Genomic DNA, 23,013 nt, shown 5'->3' with positions numbered 1-23,013 from the left:
GCTTTAGATCTCTATTATTATTCTCCACAGAAGGGAGAAAGGATTCCTAGGGGCATAGACAATTCCGGTTTTTAAGGCAAGTAAAAATTAGGATGTCTCTGAAATATGGTGTCACTGTCAGAGAGTAAGAAAAATTTCAAGAATATCAGGGGTGATTTTAAAAGAACAAAGGAGTCAGATTACATGGGATAACACTGGTCAGTTTTAACAACATGAGCATAATATAATAATCATAATAGTTATTTTAGTTAATAAAGTAAATTGTTAATGAAGGGCCATCAGTCCGTAATAAAACTCAAAAGAGAAAAATTAAAGTGTGTAAAAGGTAATTGTATTGAAAAAGGAGGATGGACAGCAAGGATATGTTCAATTATTATTCCTTTTCATGGGTAATGATAAGAGGTTCATATATGTGGAAATTTTTATTTCATTTATTAAGTAGAAATCTGTTTTTAAAATATACGTATGCACTTCTTTTTTTAAGTGTAAGAAAGAGAAGTAAGTACAGGGAACCAGGAGTAAGCCACATAATCCTCAGCATTATTTGACCTGGTGGATTATTTCTAGAAATTTAAGGAATCATCTTTGAGCACCTTTCTTCACTTGACTGCTAGGACTCTCCGTGGTGATTTTCCTTTCATTTCACTCTCTGCTTTTCCTCAGTTTGTTCCCCCCAGCTCTTTTCTTTCTTCTCAAAATCTAAACGTTTAGAGTACGCCAGAGTTCTGCCCTCTGCCTTCTTCTCTTCTCCATTTACACTAACTCCACAGAAGATCTTATCCAATGCCATGACTTCAAATACCAGCAACATGCTGAAAACTTCCAAATTTTTATTTCAAGTCTTAATTTCTCCTCTGAACTCTAGACTCACATGCCCACATGCCAACTGGACGATAAATATCATTTGGATTCTAGCAAGAAGTCCCAAATTTAATAGATAAAAATCAAAATTCTTATTCTCTTTCCAATCCTGTTTCTTCCCATTTTCCTCATCTCAATAAATGATATCAACACTCACCGTGTTGCTCAGACCCAAACCCTTGATTCTTCTCTTTTCCTTACTCCTTATCTGTCTGTGATCATTAGTAAGTTCAGATGACTCTAACCATCTGAACTTACTAATGAGATCCAGCCATTTGACCAGCTTCCTCAGCTACAATCCTAGGCCCACTGTTGTCTCTTTCTAACTGGTCCCCTTGATTTCACTTTTGCTCATTCGAGCAGTCTTATTTCCACAAAGCAGCCTGATCAGATAATGTCACTCTTCAGCCTCTCAAATGGTCTCACACCCCATTTACCATGGTCTATTGAGTCCTCAGCAGGGTCTAGGATTTGGTCCTGCCTACATCTCCAATCTCGTTCCTACCCCTCTGCCAATCACTTCCTGGTCAACAGCAAGAGCCAGGCTTCTTGAGATTTCTGTTTTTCTGCCCTAGCCTATAATATAAGCATTATTAGGGCAAGGATTCTGTTGGTCTGCAGAGCACTACCATCCTCAAAACTTAAAACAATGCTTGGCACAGGATAAGTGCTCAGTAAGTATTATTTGACTGAATGAATATGTGAAAAACAGGAAGCAATCCAGGAGCCAGAAAGATTGAGCACCACCACTGGTCATGCATAATAGCCTGGTAAAGTGAAGGGAGTTGTGTATCAAGCCACATCAGCTCAAGTGGTGACACAAAGTAACTAAGGAGAAAGAAGAGCCAATAATGTGATTCAAGTTGATGAATTAGTTCTCAAAATAGAGTTAACTGCAGAGATATGATACTGGAACTTCTAGGAAATAAAATTTCTGGGTGGACTAATGATTATAATAAGATATTTGTTAATAAGGAATATGTTATTAAAAATAGTGCAAGTAGAATAATATCAAGAAATAGGGTTACATAACAAGGGCCAAGGGAGATCTAAAGACTATATAACTTTAGGGAGGAGACACAAGTTTGGAAATTGATAAAAACCTATGCAAAAGGTATAAATATAAAAAGTCCTAGTGATACTATAAGACAATTTTAATTGTCACAAAGATGACTAGTAGCTAAAACTTGAAATACCTTAGAAAAGGAACCAAGATCTATGCTGTAACCAAAAACCGTTAAGTCACTAATCTAATTTTGAACTCTCTACTGGCCTAAGAAAACGCTCCTCTTCTTTTTGATCTACAAAATTGCTATAATCTTGAAAAAATATTGTAGTATTTCTGTAACCTGAAGGAGATAATATATTAATTCTTAATCTAATCTCCTAAAGCCATACGAATAGGTAGATAAATAGATAAAGAAATGATTAACCCATGATGTTTATTTTTTAGAGTAGGTTTAAGTAGAAATAAATTAGTTTTTTAAGTGTTTTATTTGTGTATGTTCTGTGTCCTAGTCATATTTAAAGTGTTTGAGGCATTCAAAATAATCCAAATTTTAAATTGAAATTGCAGTATCAATTAATTAAGTAATATTACTTTCTAATCAATACTTAACAGTTTAAAAAATTGGTTTTCAAAGTTTTTTTTATTAGCTATATAAGTTAAATTAATTTAGCACTAAATAAAGTATAAATAGTGGTGTGTATTTCTTGCCATACCCCCAAACACCTCATACCTGAAATCATCTATTTCAAGAATGTTAACACCTGTTTCAAGCAACTGTTTCAATAAAGAATGAAGTGATCCTTATGATGCATTTGGCCTTCTTTGAGGAGCAAACTAAAGAATGGAAGATTGGCAAGAGGCCTCTCTATGGATAATTTCAACATTAATATATGTCTATTCAATAGATATGATCCAGACTGTAAATCTATGTATTACTGCCCACCCAAGAGACTGAATAGTGGTTGCTTCTGGAAGCAGGGATGGTGATTGACTGGAAAGGGGTATGAGAGAACTTTCCAGGTGATGGAAATGTTTCATGTCTTGATAGGAGTATGGGTTGCAGAGACATATGCATTTTCAAAATTCATCAAACTGTACACTTAAGATTATGCATTTTGCTATATGTCAGTAGGAAAAAGATGGAAAACAAATATTAAACTCTGGTTGGTAAGTTTGCTTTACACAGTAGTATAGGTTAACAATTCTCAAACTAATTTTTGTGTTCTAACCTTGAGCAAGTACATAAATATTTTGTGGATAGTAGGAACAAGGTTTCTCATTATTGGAGATGAGTTACAAATATGGAAAGAGAAAAGACTAGAATGTACCCTGTGATATTTTATTTGAATTGGAGCTTTCATTTTGAGTTCATATTTATAGGTATACAGTTATGTCTATTGAGAGGATCTAAGAACAGGATACACCAGCAGTAGCAAGGTGCACACAAGATCTTGTTTTTTAAATGTAAAAGGAACTAAAATTAGCTAATGGAATTGGGGTTTCTTGTAGAAAGCTTGATTTGAGGACTAGGGCAGGGAAAGCACAAGATAAACCTGGAACTTCTTATTTTGCCAGAAAGTAAAGAAGTTCTCAAAGAATGAAGATATATTGGAGTGATGTCAGTATCATGGTGGAGTGAGTTTTTTTCCTTTGTCTCTCCCCTCTAAGTTACAATTAAACAGACATCCATTAACCAACAGAGGATCCCCTACACAGCATAACAGGATGCCTGAGAGATCCATGCAGCTATATATCTGAAGGTGGGTGGACTGGACCCCTGGGAAGCAATAGATCTAGGGAAGCAGCCCCCTCCACCTCCTCAGTGGCAGTGATCCAGTTGCAGATCCTCACACAGTGGCCAGTGAGACTGTGAGTGGAGGTGGGGGCAAGCTGGCCCACCATGTGAATTCTTGTGGAGCAGTAGCCTGGCCTGCAGGAGCACCCACTGTGCCGCAGTGGCCCTGCCTATGCAAATGCTCCCCACCAAGGGGTGGCAGCTCAGGCTCTTACCTTGTGTGAAGGTACGCCACCTGCACAAGTATGATCCACCAAGAGGTGGCTACCAAGCCAACAAGAAGGTGCTCCACTAAGCATCTGTACCTGGCCCACATGAACACAAAGTGGCCCAACTGGCACAATTACAAGCAAACAGGGTGGGAACAGAAAAAACAACCCCTACCCCCTTGCCAGCAGTGGTTGGTGGTATCTGTGACCAGAAAACAGGAACAACAGCAGAACTGGTGACCCAGTCCCCAGCGGGGGCAATCTCAACACCAGATCCACCAGCAGCAGGGGCTGTATACAAGTCCCTGGGTCCCCAGGCCCCCACCAGTGACAATGACACCTGTGGACCCAGCACCCCTGGCAGTGGTGCAACCAGCACCCCAAGACAACCCAGGAACAGTAGCACAGGTGGTGCATGGTACAGCAGGATCCAAGCACGCAGAGACCCAGTGGAGGAATATGAGACACAGGTGACCAGAACCAAAGTAACCAAAGCTGTACCCAAATAAGAAAAGGTGATTACTACCACAAACGCCCGGGCAGAGGATCAATTCATCAAACACCATGAAGAGCAACAGTAACACTGCAGAACAAAAGGAAAATGACAATTCTGCAGAAATCAAACTTGAGGTCACAGAAGACTACAATCTAAATGATAGAGAATTCAAAATAGTTGTCATAAAGAAACTTAATGAGTTACAAGAAAACTCAGAAAGACAGTTCAATGAGCTCAGGAATAAAATTAATGAACAGAAGAAATATTTCATCAAAGAGACTGAAGCCCTAAAAAAAAAAAAAAAAGAAATTCTAGATATGAAGAACACAATTAATGAGATAAAAAATAATGTGGGAAGCAGAAAAAATAGAGCAAACTTTATGGAAGAGAGAATTAGTAACCTTGAAGATAGAAATCTAGACATGATTCAGGTAGAGGAGGAGAGAGAACTAAGATTTTTAAAAAATGAAGAAATTCTTCAAGAAATGTCTGATTCAATTATAAAAGTAACATAAGAATTACAGGTATCCCAAAGGGAGAATGGAGGGAGAAGGGAGCAAAGAGCTTGTTCAAGGAAATAATAGCCGAGAACTTCCCAAACCAGGGGGAGGAACTGGACATACAAGTACATGAAGCCAACAGAACTCCTAGTTACATCAATTCAAAAAGACTTTCTCCAAGGCATATAATAGTGAAACTATCAAAAGTCAATGACAGTGGCTGGCCCAGTGGTGTAGCAGATAAGTGGGCGTGCTCTGCTTCAGCAGCCCAGGGTTCATGAGTTCAGATCCTGGGTGTGCACCGATGCACCGCTTATCAAGCCATGCTGTGGCAGTGTCCCATATAAAGTAGAGGAAAATGGGCATGGATGTTAGCCCAGGGCCAATCTTCCTCAGCAAAAAGAGGAAGATTGGCATCGGATGTTAGCTCAGGGCTAATCTTCCTCACACACACACACACACACACAAAAGTCAATACAAAGAAAAAATGTTATGGGTAGCAAGACAGAAAAGAATAACCTACAAAAGAACCCCCATCAGGCTTCACGCAGATTTCTCAGCAGAAACTTTACAGGCTAGCAGAGAATGGAATGATCAGCCAAGAATACTCTATCTATTAAAATTATCCTTCAGATATGAAGGAGAAATAAAAGCTTTCCCAGATAAATAAAAGCTGAGGGAGTTCATTGTCACTAGACTTGCCTTACAAGAAATGATGAAGGGAGTCCTCATACCTAAAACAAAAAGGCAAAGGTTTACAAAGCTTTGAGCATGGAAATAAATAGAATCATAAAATTGCAACTCTCTATCAGAATAGGTTAGCAAATATTTAATTATTACATAAAAGATAAAGGGAAATAAAGCATCAAAAATAACTATAAACACTTCAATTTAGTTGCAAACACCACACACGAAAAAATAATTTGTGACAACAAAAACACAGAAGGGGACGAGGAAAAGGATGCAACCTGCTTAGGCTAATGGAGATAAGAGGCTATCAGAAAATGGACTACCTCATCTATGAGATCTTTTATACAAACCTCATGGTAACCACAAAACAAAAAATCAAAGAGGAATCACAAATCATAAATAAAGAGAAAACAGATAAAACCCACAAACAGAAATGGCATTCAGAAATACAAGAGAAAAGAAACACTGGAAATATAGAACAACTGGAAAACAGGAGATAAAATGGCACTATTAAATCCTCATATAACAATAATCACTCTAAATGTAAATGGACTGAATTCACCAATCAAAAGACACAGAGTGGCTAAATGGTTAAAAAACAAGACCTAACAATATCCTCCCTCCAGGACATATCTCAGCTCTAAAGACAAACATAGGCTCCGAGTGAAGGTATGGAAGATGATATTTCAAGCAATTGGCAAACAAAAGAAAGTGGGTGTAGCCATACTTAGAGCAGATTTCAAGACAAAAAAGATAATGAGAGACAAAGATGGGCATTATATAATGATAAAAGGGACATTCCACCAAGAAGACATAACACTTATTAATATGTAGGCACCTAACACAGGAGCACCAAAGTATATAAAGCAGCTATTAACAGACTTAAAGGAGGAACCTGGCAGCAGCACAGTAATAGTAGGGGACCTCAACAGCCCACTTACATCAATGGATAGATCTTCCAGACAGAAAGTCAACATGGAAACAGTGGCCTTAAATGAAACACTACACCAGATAGACTATATATATATATAATATTTCACTCCAAAACAGCAGAATACACATTCTTCTCAAGTGCAAATGGAATGTTCTCAAGGATAGACCATATATTGGGAAACAAGGCAAGCCTCAATAAATTTAAGAACATTGAAATCATATCAAGCATCTTTTCAGACCACAATGTTATGAAACTAGAAATCAACTACAAGAAAAAAGCTGGGAAAGTCACAAATATGTGGAGATTAAACAGTATGCTACTCAACAGCCATTGGATGAATGAAGAAATCAAAGAAGAAATAAAAAATACCTAGAGACAAAGGAAAATGAAAACACAACATACCAACTATTACGGATGCAGCAAAAGTGGTACTAAGAGGGAAATTTATAACAAAACAGGCCTCCCTCAACAAACAAGAAAAATCTCAATTAAGTAATCTTAAACTACATCTAAAAGAACTAGAAAAAGAAGAACAGATGAAGCCCAAAGTCAGTAGAAGGAGGGGAATAATAAAAATCAGAGCAGAAACAAGAGAAATAGAGACTAAAAAAACAATAGAAAGGATCAATGAAACTAAGAGCTGGTTCTTTGAGAAGATAAACAAAATTGACAAAGCCTTAGCCAGACCCACTAAGAAAAAAAGGGAGAAGACTCAAATTAAAAAAGTAGAAATGAAAGAGGAGAAATTACAATGGCTACCACAGAAATACAAAGGATTATAAGAGAATACGATGAAAGGCTATATGCCAACAAATTGGATAACTTAGAAGAAATGGATAAATTCTTAGAATCATACAATCTCCTAAAACTGAATCAAGAAGGACTAGAGAATCTGAATAGACCAATCACAAGAAAAGAGATTGAAACAGTAATCAAAAATCTCCCAAAAAACAAAAGTCCAAGATCAGATGATTTCTCTGGTGAATTCTACCAAACATTCAAAGATTTAATACCTATACTTCTCAAACTATTCTGAAAAATTGAAGAGGACAGGACATTTCCTAACTCATTCTATGAGACCAACATTACTCTGATACCAAAACCAGACAATGACAACACAAAGAAGGAAAATTACAGGACAAAATCACTGATAAAAATAGATGCAAAAATGTTCAACAATATATTAGCAAACTGAATATAGCAATGTATTAAAAGAATCATACATCATGATCAAGTGGGATTTACTCCAGGAATGCAGGAAGGGTTCAACATCCACAAGTCAATCAATGTGATACACCACATTAACAAAATGAGGAATAAAAGTCACATGATCATCTCAATAGATGCAAAGAAAGTATTTGACCATATCCAACATCCATCTATGATAAAAACTCTCAATGAAGTGGGTGTAGAAGGAAAGTACCTCAACATAAAGGCCATATATGACAAACCCAAAGGTAACATCATACTTAATGGTGAAAAACTGAAAGCCATTCCTCTGAGACCTGGAACAAGACAAGGATGCCCACTCTTGCCATTCCTATTCAACATAGTACTGGAAGTTTGGGCCAGAGCAATTAGGCAAGAAAAAGCAATAAAAGGGATCCAAATTGAAAAGGAAGAAGTAAAGCTCCCATTGTTTTCAGATGACATGATTCTACGTATAGAAAACCCTAACGAATCCACCAGAAAACTATTAGAAATAATCAACAACTACAGCAAAGTTGCAGGGTACAAAATCAACATACAAAAAATCATTTGCATTTCTAAACACTAATAAACTAGCAAAAGGAGAAGTCAAGAATACAATCCCAATTACAATCACAACAAAAAGAATATAATATCTAGGAAGAAATTTAACCAAGGAGGTGAAAGATCTATACACTGAAAAGTATAAGACAACATTGAAAGAAATTGAAGAAATAAAGAAATGGAAAGATATTCCATGTTCATTGATTGGAAGAAGAAACATAGTTAAAATGTCCATATTACCTAAAGATATCTACAGATTCAATGCAATCCCAATCAGAATCCCAATGACATTCTTCACAGAAATAGAACAAAGAATTCTAAAACTTAGATGGAACAGCAAAAGACTCCAAATAGCCAAAGCAATCTTGAGAAAAAAAAAACAAAGCTGGAGGTATCACACTCCCTGACTTCAAAATATACGACAGAGGTATAGTGATCAAAACAGCATGGAACTGGCAGAAACAAAGACACAAAGATCAATGGAACAGAATTGAAAGTGCAGAAATAAAACCACATGTCTGTAGACAGCTAATCTTTGACAAAGGAGCTAAGAACGTACAATGGAGAAAGGAAAGTCTTCAATAAATGGTGTTGGGAAAACTGGACAGCCATGTACAAAAGAATGAAAGTAGACCATTATCTTACACCATACACAAAAATTAACTCAAAAAGGATTACAGGCTTGAATGAAAGACCTGAAAACAAAAAAAACTCCTAGAAGAAAATATAGGCAGTATACTCTTTGACATTGATCTTAGCAGTATCTTTTCGAATACCATGTCTACTCAGTCAAGGGAAACAAAAGAAATAATAAACAAATGGGACTACATCAGACTAAAAAACTTCTGCAAGGCAAAGGAAACCATGAACAAAACAAAAAGACAACCACCAATGGGAGAAAATGTTTGAAAATCCCATCTGAGAAGGGATTAATTTTCAAAATATATAAAGAATTCATACGTCTCAACAACAAAAAAACAGACAACCTGATCAAAAAATGGGCAGAGGATATGAACAGACATTTTTCTGAAGAAGATATACAGATGGCCAACAGGCACATGAAAAGATGCTCAACATCACTAAGTACTAGGGAAATGCAAATCAAAACTACAAGGAGATATCACCTTACACCTGTCAAAATGGCTATAATTAGCAAGATAAAAAATAACAAATGTTGGAGAGGATGTAGAGAAAAGGGCACCCTCATACACTGCTGGTGGGAATGCAAACTGGTGCAGCCACTATGGAAAACACTATTAAGATTTCTCAAAAAAATTATAAATAGAAATACAATATGATCCAGCTATCCCACTACTGGGTATTTATCCAAAGAACTTGAAACCAACAAGTCAAAGATACTTATGCACCCCTATGTTCATTGCAGCACTATTCACAGTAGCCAAGACATGGAAGCAACCCAAGTGCCCATAGACTGATGAATGGATAAAGAAGATGTGGTATATACATACAATGGAATACTACTCAGCCATAAAAAAAAGGCAAAATCATGCCACGTGAAACAACATGGACGGACCTTGAGTGTACTATGCTAGGTGAAATAAGCCAGGCAGAGAAAGACCATATGATTTCACTCATGTATGGAATATAAACAAACACATGGGTAAGGAGAACGTATTAGTCGTTACCAGAGGGGAAGGGGATTAGGGGGAGAGCAAAAGGGGTAAAAGGGCACATATGTATGGTGGTGGATAAAAACTAGACTATTGGTGGTAAGCACGATACAGACTATAGAGAAACTGATATACAATAATGTACACCTGAAATTACACAATGTTATAAGCTAATGTGATCTCAATAAAAAAAATAAAGGGGGCTGGCCCGGTGGCGCAAGCAGTTAAGTGCGCGCGCTCCGTTGCAGCCGCCTGGGGTTTGCCGGTTCGGATCCCGGGCGTGCACCAACACACTGCTTGGCAAGCCACGCTGTGGCGGTGTCCCATATAAAGTGGAGGAAGATGGGCATGGATGTTTAGCCCAGGGCCAGTCTTCCTCAGCAAAAAAAAGAGGAGGATTGGCAGATGCTAGCACAGGGCTGATCTCCTCACAAATAAAATAAAATAAACAAAAGAAAAATAAATAAAAGAAAAGTAAGTGACAAAAAAAGTCATATATGCCAAATATAAGCCACTCTCAACGTGGCAAAAATATTAAATACTAGCAATCTAAGCCAAAAGTATCCAGCCCCATAAAATAAGACAGTTGCTTAAACATATTGTGTAATTCCATTTAGAAACTGATATGTAATAACATACACCCGAAATTTACACGTTATATGCCAATATGACCTCAATAAAATAATTAAAAAAAGAAAAAGAATGAGGATATATCAAGACTGACAAGGGAGCAAGTTTGAAGGGTTTCCCCAAATATAAGGACTTTCTATAAAATAACTTGCTTGTATTAAAAACATATCAAATGTGTACAGTGATGGATGGTAATTAGTCTTTGGGTGGTGAACGTGATGTAGTCCACGTAGAAATTGAAATATAACAATGTCCACCTAAATTTATACAATGCTATAAACCAAGGTTACTGCAATAAAAAATAAAATACAAAGCAAAAAAAAAAATATCGAAGACAAGAAAGATAGAAACAGTAAGAAAGACAGAAAGATAGAAGGGCTACAGAAAGCCTATCCCAGATTAAAGAAGATGAAAGAGGTGTAGCAACTAAATGCAGTGTGTTACCCTTTATTGGTTCTTGGGTGGCAAACACAAAAACAAACAAAAATATTATGACGGGCATATTTGGGACAACTGACAAAAATGAATACATACTATAGATTAGATCATTGTATTGCATTAATGTTAAATATACATGATTTTCTGTGATTATGTGGGAAAATATCCTTGTTCTTAGTAAAAATACAGGGTAAAGAGGTGCAATGTCTCATCTACTATCAAATGATTCAGAAAATAAATATTTCTCCAGATTGGAGAGAATGAAAGAATGTTAAGAAAGATTTCATAGCATAAAATGTAAACAATTGGCGAATCTCAGTGAAACTATACAAGAGCTCTCTGTACTGTTAATTTGCCATTTTTGTGCATGGTAGAAATTGTATCAATATAAAAAGTTTAGAAAATACATGTGCTTAATGTCTCCCAGGCAAGACTTAGAATCTTCTTTCATGGACCTTCCTATGCAGGAATAGCAGTACAATAAAACTTTTATTGCACATTTTATGATTCACAGTATGCAAAAGTATCACAGCATCTTAATTTGGTCCCAACAATCACTGTAACAGGAAGATATCCTTATGGACACCTTACAGATGAGGATACTGAAACCCAGAGATGTTAAGTCACATGTGGTCAGTAGCATAGGTAGGATCAAAATCCTGTCCTCTGGTTCAAAGTCAAACTTGCCTTTAAACCACAGCAAAGTCAGCCCATACTTTCCAAATCTCTCCTTTAAGGTTGGAAAAGAAGACAAGTCAGTGTCAAACAGAACAGGCTCAGGGAAACTGAGTGACATCCAGGAACACTGAGGCTGAGGGACGGGAATGAGAGTGTGGACAATGAGAGTGTCTAAGAATGCAGACAGAGAAGAGCTGTCCAATTAAACCATTTAACCACCTGCAGGTTAAAACACCTGGAACAGATTTCCATCAAGGACAAGACATTTGTGTAGTATGATTTCAATAAGTTGCTTGATCTGGGTTTTTCTTTTTATTAGGAAATTAAGCTTTTCACTGCACAAGTAGGGTTTTAAAAAGACAAATAACAGGCAGTATTAGCATACAGGTAAAACATTTTTTTGATGAAACTTTCCAAAATAATATTAAAAACATTCTGGCTTGGTTAGAGACATGAAGTAGAAAGCAAGAAAACTCTTGGCAACTGGAGAAAGAAGAAATAATACCACTGAGTGGCTAAGGGGAGTTAAATGCAAGCTTGATGAGGATAAGTTTGAATTCATCACAGTTCTATCACAGCTTACATTTGTTTGGTTGTGTTCAAATTGAAACTGTGTGAAAAGACATTTTATGTCCTATATGACTGAACATGTGTTTATATTAGATTAAAGTGCTTTTCTATTTCCTTCGTATATTTGTGGTTTGAAAAGATGTGATATTGGTATTGTTGACCTACAATAAGCATATCGGTAAGGTAGATAATTGAAAGATGTCGCTAATATTATTGCAAGCCTGGTTGACATTTAGAAAGCATATGTTCTGCAAGAACATCAAACAGATAAATTTACCAAATCTGAGGTTAATACTGGAGATTGCTAACTTACTAAGACCTACCTATTTGCAACAGAAAATGCTGAATCTTTAACTAGAGATACCTTTTACTTGTAACACAGTTAGGATATAGGTTACCCATCTGTGACATGCCCAAGGCATAGAGTATGTATAGGTAAAGATTAAAGTCATGTTTAGCAGGGGATGGGAAAATTAACTGGCACAGACGTTTGTTATCATAGGGTTGAAAATAGATTAAAATATAATTATTAAGAGGCAGCAAAATCAAGAAGGTGCTTTAGATATGGGAAAGGCTGCAGTTTAGTCATATACAGGGTGTAACGCATAGCAATCAGAGAGTTTTAGATGTAGATGGGGCAGTACGTTGAATAGTCCTTTTGGAACCCAGGTAATTGGCTAAACTGGGATCTGGCTGAGGGTCCTTAGTTCCAGGTTCCTAGGATTGTGAGTTTGAGTTTACCCTCCTTCTGGTATGATAGGTATATAGGCGTAGGCTCAATCCTCTCATACTCATTCTCCCTGGCCCTCTCTATCTCCCAAACAACTTTTACAACCTTCTGTGTCTGCCGATTTGTCTCCATCTATGCAAGAACTTTCAACGTCTGTGTTGGTGGGGAGTTAGTCTTTTAATCGGATTAACTGTGGCAATATCGTCCATTCTTAAGCATACATGATTCTTTCCTTAGAGATTCTGAACAATGGCTACTGAGAGGCTCATTCTAATCCTCACAGGTAAGGTCATTCTCTAGAGGCCTCTTCTACTTAGGGGCAGGAAATCGCCCTAGGTCAGGGTTTATGAATCTTCTAAGAGGAAGCTACCTTTTTTTCAGACCGAATTCAGAAGTGTTGGAATGGGACTACCTAAAGAGGAGACTTGTTTCAGGCAGAAGCAGAGAATTAACATGTTCTCGGGACCAGCAGCATTTATTTTCTCCCTGCCCCCTCCACTCACTCTTTTCTCTTGGGGCACTGTTTTAGGAAAGGTTGCTTCTAGAGGGAGAAGATAAATCCTAGAACATAACATGTATTTTATCATATTATATTACAAAAAAATATATATAGTTGATGTTAGTTCTAAGTTTTAATGATGGTTAGCATCAAGATAGATCTGACTTGAGAACTAAGTAAACATTTTTATCCTAATTCACAACAAAGTGCTTACACATGAATTTCTAAGAGCACAATTTTTTATTTGTACCTTGAGGGCTATCTATACAGGCGCTTTTGATATTGACAATTTGCTGACAATAAATATTGTCCTAATTGATTGATAACCAGCACAATTTATACATTAAATACTAATTTTACACCTTAAAAAATGCTTACCTTGTGAATAGGTAAAAATTCCAATTTTTATGTATGTAGGAAACATAATACTTGATGTAAGTATCTAAAGAGGAATGATTTTTAATTGAACTTTATTTTTATATATGATTTTAATGGAAAATATTGGAAAGTTTATAATGTCATAAACACCGGGAACATTTCCCGGATGGGATGGTTTTGTGAGGCTGAGTGAAATGGGATGCATAGTGTCTGCTATGGTCATCTCATTTGGGACTGGACACTGACGTCACACTCACCCATACACGCAGTGGGCGGCAGACACCAGCCAGTCGCTGCCGACAAGAGAAGCGCCACAGAGCAGCTGGTTGTTGTAATACAGAGCAACGACCCAGGGCCAGGCTCCTTCTTTGGTATTGTTTCCTCCAACAATCCTTGGGCTGACTTCTTGCGCCACCAGTTTTTTCCCACATGCTATTAAGATAATTGAAGAAACAGCATCCATTTTATTTTCTTGGATTTCCTCTGATCATGAATATTGAGTGGGTCGCTACAGAATAACTTCAGGTGATATACCAACACATTCAGAATTTTAAACTGAAGGCTTAAAGGAGAACAGGACAAAATATTTACTTACATTTTGGGTTACATTGTAATAGAACCAGTGAGTCCTCTAAGCACTGTTGACTGTAACAAAAGAACAATTATATTTCAAAAATTGTGCACCTAACATTGTAAAGCAAAACAGTGTACGTTACCCTATTTTTTTACTTTTTTGGTAGAATGGACTTTAACATATATGAAATGCAGGGAGGCTGAAATGCACAGCCGAAAATCCTCAGTTTAAAGCAAATAGAGCTGAGTTCGAATCCTTAACTTGACCACTTACTCTTCAGGTGATTTTGGGTAAGTTGCTCAACATCCCTGAGACTCAGTTGGTCATCCACAAAATGAAGGCAATAGTATGTACTTTATTGGAATTTTGTGACAGAAAAGAAATATTTGCAATGGAATTATTATTGTGTATTACACACAATGAACACTTGATAAATGATAGCTATTGTTAGTTTGCTTGAACCAACCTTGGATTTTATCATTCTATAACATAGACTATGCCTCAGTATAGCTAATCAGACAGCTATTCAGAGCCCAACACTGTGTGTGAGGCTATGCACTTCATTCAAGGAATTCAATCACAGGTCCTGCTTTCAAGGGAGGCAGACATATAAACAGGCAAATATAAAATAAAGTGTAGGCATAAATAATTTGAAATCTCACTATCTGTTTAAATATTTGGATACCAACTTTCTTCAAAGCCAAGAATTCTATTTTAAACAAAGAAAATTTGTTTTAAAATGTATTATACTCACCAACCACTAGAGATCAGTATAATACAAGGAATTAAAGTACCTCCCCACACTGTTTCCTGACACAGCTGCTGCAGATATTGGTCCCACTAAAACCCCACAGACACACACACACAATTTTAATGATTTCTATTTATATATTTAACTACATCTATTGTGCCTGTTGTTTAGGTGCTTGAAATTTTAGGGAAAAACAAACCAAAACCACAAAACAAGACCCAAGATCCATATGAGATCATAAGTACAATCAAAGCAATTCAACGTTTCTAGAACATACATGATAAGGTTTATTTGAAGTCACAAGCCTTCATGTTTTCTGATTGACATATACTGTAGAATAGAAGATAATTCCAATCGAAATATAAGGAAATAATATACTTTATTAATAAGCAGTGTGCATGGAGGTTATCTATCTAGATATAGATATATCAATATGTATTCATAATTCCCCAAAGAAGCTGCCTCAATTAACTCCCCTTCTGTTATCCGCTCATGGTTAGGCGAGAAGTAGTTTCTAGGATGCCTCTCAGCATACGGTCAAGTTCCATCCAAACACTTTCTACATCTACAATACTCACCAATGAAAATCTATATTCAAAGTCATTTTTAGAAATATTCATCATTCTTAGAAATTAAACAATGCTTAATACTCTGTGGTATGTATAAAACTGATGAATTTCTTTTTTGGAAGCACAGAGAAGTTTCTGGTTAACTTAATAGTTAACCAGAAAATTAAACTGAGCTTAGCACTTCATTCTCCATGCATTTTGGTTAATCAAAATTTTCATATACAAACACCCACATGCAGTGTCTCGGTACAGACCAGTAAGTTGCTTAATTCCTCGTCAGAATGAGCAGTGAATTCGTACTTTGTCCAGGTGTATTTGGAGAAATTGGAGAGAAACAATTTGTCTTGGCCTTTGGTCCTGGAGGCAGAGCTAGGTTAGCTGTCTGCAAGGGAAGACAGTCAATGCCCTGATCCTGTGTCTGTCTTTCTTGCAGCCCAGTGGGGCAATCCTGTGATACAAATGGTTGGATTTATATCTATTGTATTGACAAAATGAACTCGTTTCTCTCCCAATATATGCCCAACAACATAGTCTTTTATCTTGTTGGAAAGGCTATGCTTTTTCTTTCTTTTTCCTTTCCAGAATTGCTATTTAAAATGAGCTGTTGCCTTGGGGAATTTAGAAGACAGCACAGTAGAGTGGAAAAGTAGAGGGCTTTGCAGTCAGATTGACTTGAGTTGCAATCTCCATGTTGCCTACAGGCTTTGTGAACTTGTCTGAGTCACTTATCAGCACCAGGCTTTTGTTTTCTCCTCCTCATAGTGGAGCAATACTACCTAAGTCATAGAGCTTTTGCATGGACTGGAAACAACCTCGGTAAAATTCCTACCACGGTGTCTGTCACAGGATAGACAGTCAATAAAGTGTTTGATAAGCACTTGTAACCTGTGTCAAGCACCATGCTTAGAACACATTGTCTATCAATATATATTAAGTCAAATTTCCCTTCACATCTAGGACTACTACTGAAGTGGTCTGAAGCCTCGGAAGAAAGAGAAGCCCAGTACTGGCAGCTGTATGAATTGTGCGTTTCCAGTTATATCAGGTCAGATTGCTGGTATCTTTTTTTAAAAATTTTTTATTTATTGCAGTAACACTGGTTTATAACATTGTATAAATTTCAGGTGTACATCATTATACTTCTATTTCTGCATAGATTACATCATGTTCACCACCCAAATACTAATTGCAACCCATCACCACACACATGTGCCGAATTATCTCTTTCGCCCTCTCCCCTCCCCCCTTCCCCTCTGGTTACCACCAATCCAATCTCTGTCTCTATGTGTTTGTTTATTGTTGTTATTATCTACTACTTAATGAGGGAAATCATACGGTATTTGACCTTCTCCCTCTGACTTATTTCGCTTTGCATAATACCCGAAATGTGTTGAGTGGCCTTTTCTCAGGGGTGGGAAATAGTAGTCTGAGTCATGCATATGCCTCATAATGGGGGAAAAAAATGGGTTGTAGGTCGGTAGATTTTCATAGTTGGAAGAATTATCTTTCTTGATATCATCTTTCTTTCCTTACGTTTTTATTACAACCCGAGTGCAAGGTGTTTTCAAAAGCATCAGCTTTCATGGGACAATAAATGTAATCATCTCTGCAATAAATTAGCAAAATAAATAAATGTATATATGTCTGATTTTCTGCCAACCCAGTATAATGTGGCTAATCAAGGGAGAGATTAAGAATATCCTGGCTTATTGATGTGATCAAAGTTTCAAGTATCTATGTGTATAAATGGTGTCTCTTTCAAATAACATGAACATACATACAATAGGGACATCAATGTAAGATAATACTGGCCCTTTGTTAATAAGCATGGAATAACCTAGTTCTACTCTGTAACATGCATGTAACTAAGATGAAAAGTTTTTATATTTTCTCCTTTCTTTTTTCTTACTCATTCTTAAATGTCTATAAGATATAAATAAAAGACATTCTCAATATACAAACTGCTCAAGATCTATAATAGTAAGGCAAATTTAGACAGGCGTTATAGAAAGGAAACCTAGAAAGTCTGCTTTCTCATTTGTAGATGCTTTGCTTCACCCCTGATGAGACTAATAATATCAGTTAAGGCCCAGCAAACATTTCACATAAAAAATTCAACCGGGAAGTTCATTGGTACTAAAAATACTCCTTTATCAATTTGTTTTACTGCTTGAGTTGATAGAAATGGTAACTTTTCATGAATAGCTGAATAATTATACAGCTTCATTTTTCACCATTAAATATGTTAAACAAAAAACTACAAGCGAATGCATGAGCAATAACATCTTAAATTCTTGTCTATAGGGTGGCTTCTTCTCGAAGTTACTTTCGTCCCACCCACAGTCGACCTTTAATGGAACTGTAAAATTCAGAAACCAATTTCAACAAAAATTATCATTAATGCCCAAACAGAAGAAATAACATAATCTAAGCTAAAACAGATCTTTGATTACAGGAAGGATGCTGCTTTTCAAAACATCAGTAAAAGCTGTAAAAGTGAACCTAATTTTAAAGAGCAAAAGAGAATATGTAGGCACAACCTGAAGTCTGGACTCCTTCACTTAACATGCATGATCTATTCGCTAAAGCAGAGAAAAGAATACCATGACTTCCCCCTTTGTCTTCTCTTTTGATGATAGCTAATTTGTGTTGCTCTCTTTAGTCTGATCAACATCGGACCTACTTATCCCAACTCTCACAATTTCTTTCTATGGGATTTACTTGTTTATAAATCTGAGGGTAAGGATAAAAAAAGGATATGGAAGTAGAACTTATTGAATCTCTATCAGCGTGCTAAACAATTACACATACAATATCTCATTTGACCGTCTTACCATACACATGAGGGGTAGGCAATGTTATTGGATAGGATCAATTAGATATTGTTTGAGATTACTTGAAGAATAAAAAAATTAAATAACTTTCAAGATTATATGGCTAGTCTGTGGTGGCCTTGAAATCTGGACTGCCTTCAAAATCTATCTTCTCTCCAGTCCGTGTACAACTAGTCCAAGAACAGATTTTGGGACTCACCTTGGTGTTAGTATTAAGCTGCCATTAGATGCTGTGTTTAATTTTACAAATGGTCCGCCATCAGTAGAGAAGATTGGCACTGATGAGTTTTCATTCCTAGGGAAAGACACATACAGACAAAACAAAAATACAAAGAAAAATCAATAAACTAAACTTCTAGTTATTTAATGCTGTGGACATTGAGAGAAATGATAGAATTCCGTAGAAAGAGATTAACATTTTAATACAAAACTTCAGGTTTGTTGCTATCTAAAAGATGGTTCAAATCAGTAGAAGAATTACCCGTAATGACATGAAACGTAATTTTAATTTTTGCACAATACCTCTAGTTCTCATTAGCATGTTCATATATTACTTAACAAAGTTGAAATCAGTGCATATATCACTTGGGTGTCTGATTTTTTCATTTGACTTTTCTATGTTGTCCAATAGTTTCCATAATGATCAATTTTAATGACAACCTCACAGAATTGCTGTACTGTAATTTATTAAAGTTTTTTCCTGTTCAGTGAAATTCATCTTTTAAAAAATGCATGTTGCCTAAGAACAACCCAGAAAAAGATCTTCAGGATTTACCTTTCAAACTATTGTTTTGTTCTTGATATTTCACCCAATTCAAAGCCTAACTAGCCCTGATTTAAAGGCAAATGCTACGTGATTGCTTTGAATGAGGGTGTATGCAGCCTGGACCTGTAAGTGTCAACGTGTGAGCCAGAATGGGATGGAAAAAGAGACAATTCCATGTGACAGAAGACATTACATCCCTAGTATTTCTTTTCCCTGAAAACCTGTTATATCTCTGCTCTCAACTGTGAGCCTCAATTGAGGATTTCTCTTAATTATCCTGATTCTCTTCCCAGGGCTTAGTTGGAAACTTTTAGTTTCTCACTTCCTAATATTGTTTCCTGCCTTTTATTTATTCCAGATTTTAATCTTCATATAAAAATATGCCTTTAGGCTGGAAACATCCTGATTCCTGCTGTCTTCTACTGGTTACAGGGAGATGATGCGGTTCCTACCTTTTGGAGAAGCATGATGGACCTACCCATTACCTCTTCAAAAGAAGGCCTAATAAGTCCTTCCCTAGACTAGCCAACACTGTTCGTTTTCTGTGTATAGCGAATTTCCAAGGAATATTCACAGCTGTTATGATCGATATGAGGAAAAAAAATTAGGTAGAGGGTGTTTCCTCTCTCTCTCAGGTGAGACAACATCTTAAAGAAACTCAGAGAGTGTTTGTCTGGTATTTTTCATCCACTGAACAGAGGGCTGAAACAATGGAGCCTGTATTAAATGTCCCCAGAAATTAGCATCTTGCGCTTTTATTTTATAAACAGATAAATCTAACTCAAGCACACAAATCAATGACCATTCCTTTTATAAAACCTAAAGTGGATTTATCAAAAGGAAGATTAGTGATGTTAGCTGTTATTGTTAGAGATTAAGATATTCTCTCCCTGTGAGCAGAAGAATCATCTTATTTAAGTATTCATATAGAATATGTCCGTTATAGCTCACAAAACAAAACAAGCGTAAAGACCTCAAGGGGCAGCAGAGGGTGTAGAAGGGCAGGAATGCTCTAGGTCAGGAAGAACTTCACCACTGCAGAAACATTGTATTTAAGGACTCACACATTTAAGAGAAGACGGAATGTGGATCAAAACAGATCTTACAGGTCTTTGAATTTTACCATTAGTGTAGCTTCTGGTGGTATTCATCCTACCGATCTTGGCTTTTAAGAATATCAAGGAATACCGATCTAATTTGAAGAGACTCTAGTTGTGTTTACTTTGCCTGCAGACTCCAGAAACATCATTGGAATTGGTTGACCAGTGCACATCTTTGCTGTGAGGGTAAAGTTGTTAGGTCCTAGTTACTCTCCAATCTCCTTGTTAGACATCTCTCTTCTTTCATTGCTTTTGATCGTGTTCTCAGTATCCTTGTTCTGCTGAACGCCTACACATGTTGGACACTCTGTTAGGTAGTTTTCTACGTTCCTGACTCTCCAAGACCAAGGACTTTCCAAGTGTGTTCTCCAGACAAGCAGCATTAGTCTCACTGGAGAATGTATTAGAAAAGTAAATTGCCCAGCCCCATTCCAGACCCACCAAATGAGAAACTCTGGGGATGGAGTCCAGCAATCTGTCATTTAACGAATCCTCCAGGTGATTCTGATGCTGCTGGTCAGGGAACAACTGTCATAGCCAAATATAGTCTCTATTTCTTTCTTTTTTTTTTTTCTGTGAGGAAGATCAGCCCTGAGCTAACATCTGCCAATCCTCCTCTTTTTGCTGAGGAAGATTGGCCCTGGGCTAACATCCATGCCCATCTTCCTCCACTTTATATGGGAGGCCGCCACAGCATGGCTTGACAAGCGGTGCGTCAGTGCACACCCGGGATCCGAACCAGCGAACCCTGCGCCACCCCAGCGGAGCACGCGCACTTAACTGCCTGCGCCACCCGGCCGGCCCCTAGTCTCTATTTCTTTACTTGTTCAGGGATCTGCTTTTAGGCTTCCAAAGTGACTTTTAGTTACCTGATAAGGAATCTGTTTTAAGGCACTGATAAAGTTAATTTTTACATCAGGATCCACAAAATCGAGGCCGTCCCAGTGGCTGGCCCATGTCAGCCCGCCCTTACAGTAAAGCCTCACTGTCAAGGAAACCTAACATACACCAATCACAATCCTCCAACTCAGCTTTAGCTAGCTCACCTGACCCTGGAAACAGCACCTGCTGGCCTTATAAGGAAATTTCTGACCGGGCCAATCACGCCTCGTTTCTGTGTTGCCTATTCTAACACTCTATAAAACCTACTCTTGCCCCAAATCCCTCAGGAACAGTGCTCCACTGCTTGCGAGGTACTGTATTCCCCCAATCCATGGACTGTCTTCCCTTGAATAAAGGACATCAAATTCATTACTAACTTGTTTTAGTTTTGTCATTTAACAGTGCTCATAACTACATGGGGGAACATCTTGAAAGGTAATTCATTAAAAATATATCTCGGAGATGTGGATTTAAGCCTCTTCCATTATCTCTAGCTGTTTTTATTCTACCACTTGGCTATGTCTTTAAGACAGACCCTGAGCAAATGCATTCATTTCTCTGGAAATTCAAAACAAAATCTGGACAAAATTAAATGGAAAAAAAAATTAAAAAGTTATAAATCAGTTTTTAATCTAGTATCTGTTTATTACATACCTACCACTGGAATTGCATGATATTGGGATTGGCAGTGAAATTTTTAGCATAAGCCTATTATAGAAGAAAGAAAGACTAGAGGCAAAACTTTAAGACTAAAGAATATTTAGGAAATGCTAATTGTTCTACCCTGGTTTTCTCAAAAGTGGTGATTTCATTACCTGGCTGAGGAAACTAGAGATTATGTATGCAGGTGGGAAAAAAGACACACATATATCTTATATTCTGAGATTGTCTTCTCTACATTTTTAGTCTCAAAATTTACATGAGAAAACAGACTGCGGTTAATGGTGTAGATATGTTGTTTTGGGTTACTCAGAATAACTAGATAAAATATTCTTTTGGAAAAAATTTATCTAGTAACCACCTAATGCATTAAATTTTTGTAGTAAATATGGACATCAGCAAGCTAAGAGTGGTATATAGAGGCTATCAGTGTATACAAACGTTTCCGGGTGTCAGTGCTGGACCTTAGAATTTGGAATTTAATTTGCGACTGACTACCTGCGTTTCAAATCCTGCCAAGTTGAACTTATCCTTTTTCGGACTGAACACAATTTATTCCAGTTTCTAGTCACAGTAAACAGAATATAAGTGGCATAAGAAGTTTACAATGAATTATTTCTTAAGAAATGATAGAGACAATAAAAATATATTCAAAATATTCTTTGCAAAATAAAAGGTTAGCAACCATGTGTTGTCAACATTTATTTTTGAAAAGCAGTATCTCAGAACAATTGAAAAAGTGAATTGTTAAGAGAGAATACATTACATTAAGTTCTTCAAATAAAGCATGCAAGTGAGTTTCTCTCTGCCTCAGTTTCCTTTTCTTGCAAAGAAACTAGTTGTTAATTTTTAGAGAGGCACTCTGTGAAGATCACAACTAGAGTTTGCATTTTTTTAAATCCTGAAAATGTTCCAGCTCTGCAGATTTAGATAATTCGCTCACACATTTGCATAGCTGTTGGAAATCAGTAGAGGTTTGGTATCACATAGAAACGCCTATACCACATTACCTTGTTGACATCCTAATGCCTTCTGACTACCTATTTCTAAACCTTCATTACCATTTTTATGTTATGC

At 36.9% G+C, this 23,013-nt stretch overlaps 1 protein-coding gene across 2 annotated transcripts in view; it reads right to left on the bottom strand.

Moving 5' to 3' along the window:
- TMPRSS15 (transmembrane serine protease 15) overlaps nucleotides 1-23,013 on the bottom strand; it is a 144,628-nt gene that overhangs the window by 14,944 nt on the left and 106,671 nt on the right. For both annotated transcript variants that reach the window (XM_004429501.2, XM_004429502.2), the window contains 3 exons: nucleotides 18,728-18,823; nucleotides 14,396-14,445; nucleotides 14,058-14,232 (listed from right to left, as the gene is read on the bottom strand). In XM_004429501.2, the coding sequence (XP_004429558.1) occupies nucleotides 14,058-14,232; nucleotides 14,396-14,445; nucleotides 18,728-18,823 (321 nt within the window). The remainder of the gene's footprint in view (nucleotides 1-14,057; nucleotides 14,233-14,395; nucleotides 14,446-18,727; nucleotides 18,824-23,013) is intronic.

The sequence above is a fragment of the Ceratotherium simum genome, chromosome 27, assembly GCF_057802395.1.
Source record: "Ceratotherium simum simum isolate JZ-2026a chromosome 27, ASM5780239v1, whole genome shotgun sequence".
Taxonomy (NCBI): Eukaryota; Metazoa; Chordata; class Mammalia; order Perissodactyla; family Rhinocerotidae; genus Ceratotherium; species Ceratotherium simum.
The sequence above is the reverse complement of the archived record's forward strand: the minus strand, read 5'-3'. Positions and strand labels throughout refer to the sequence as shown.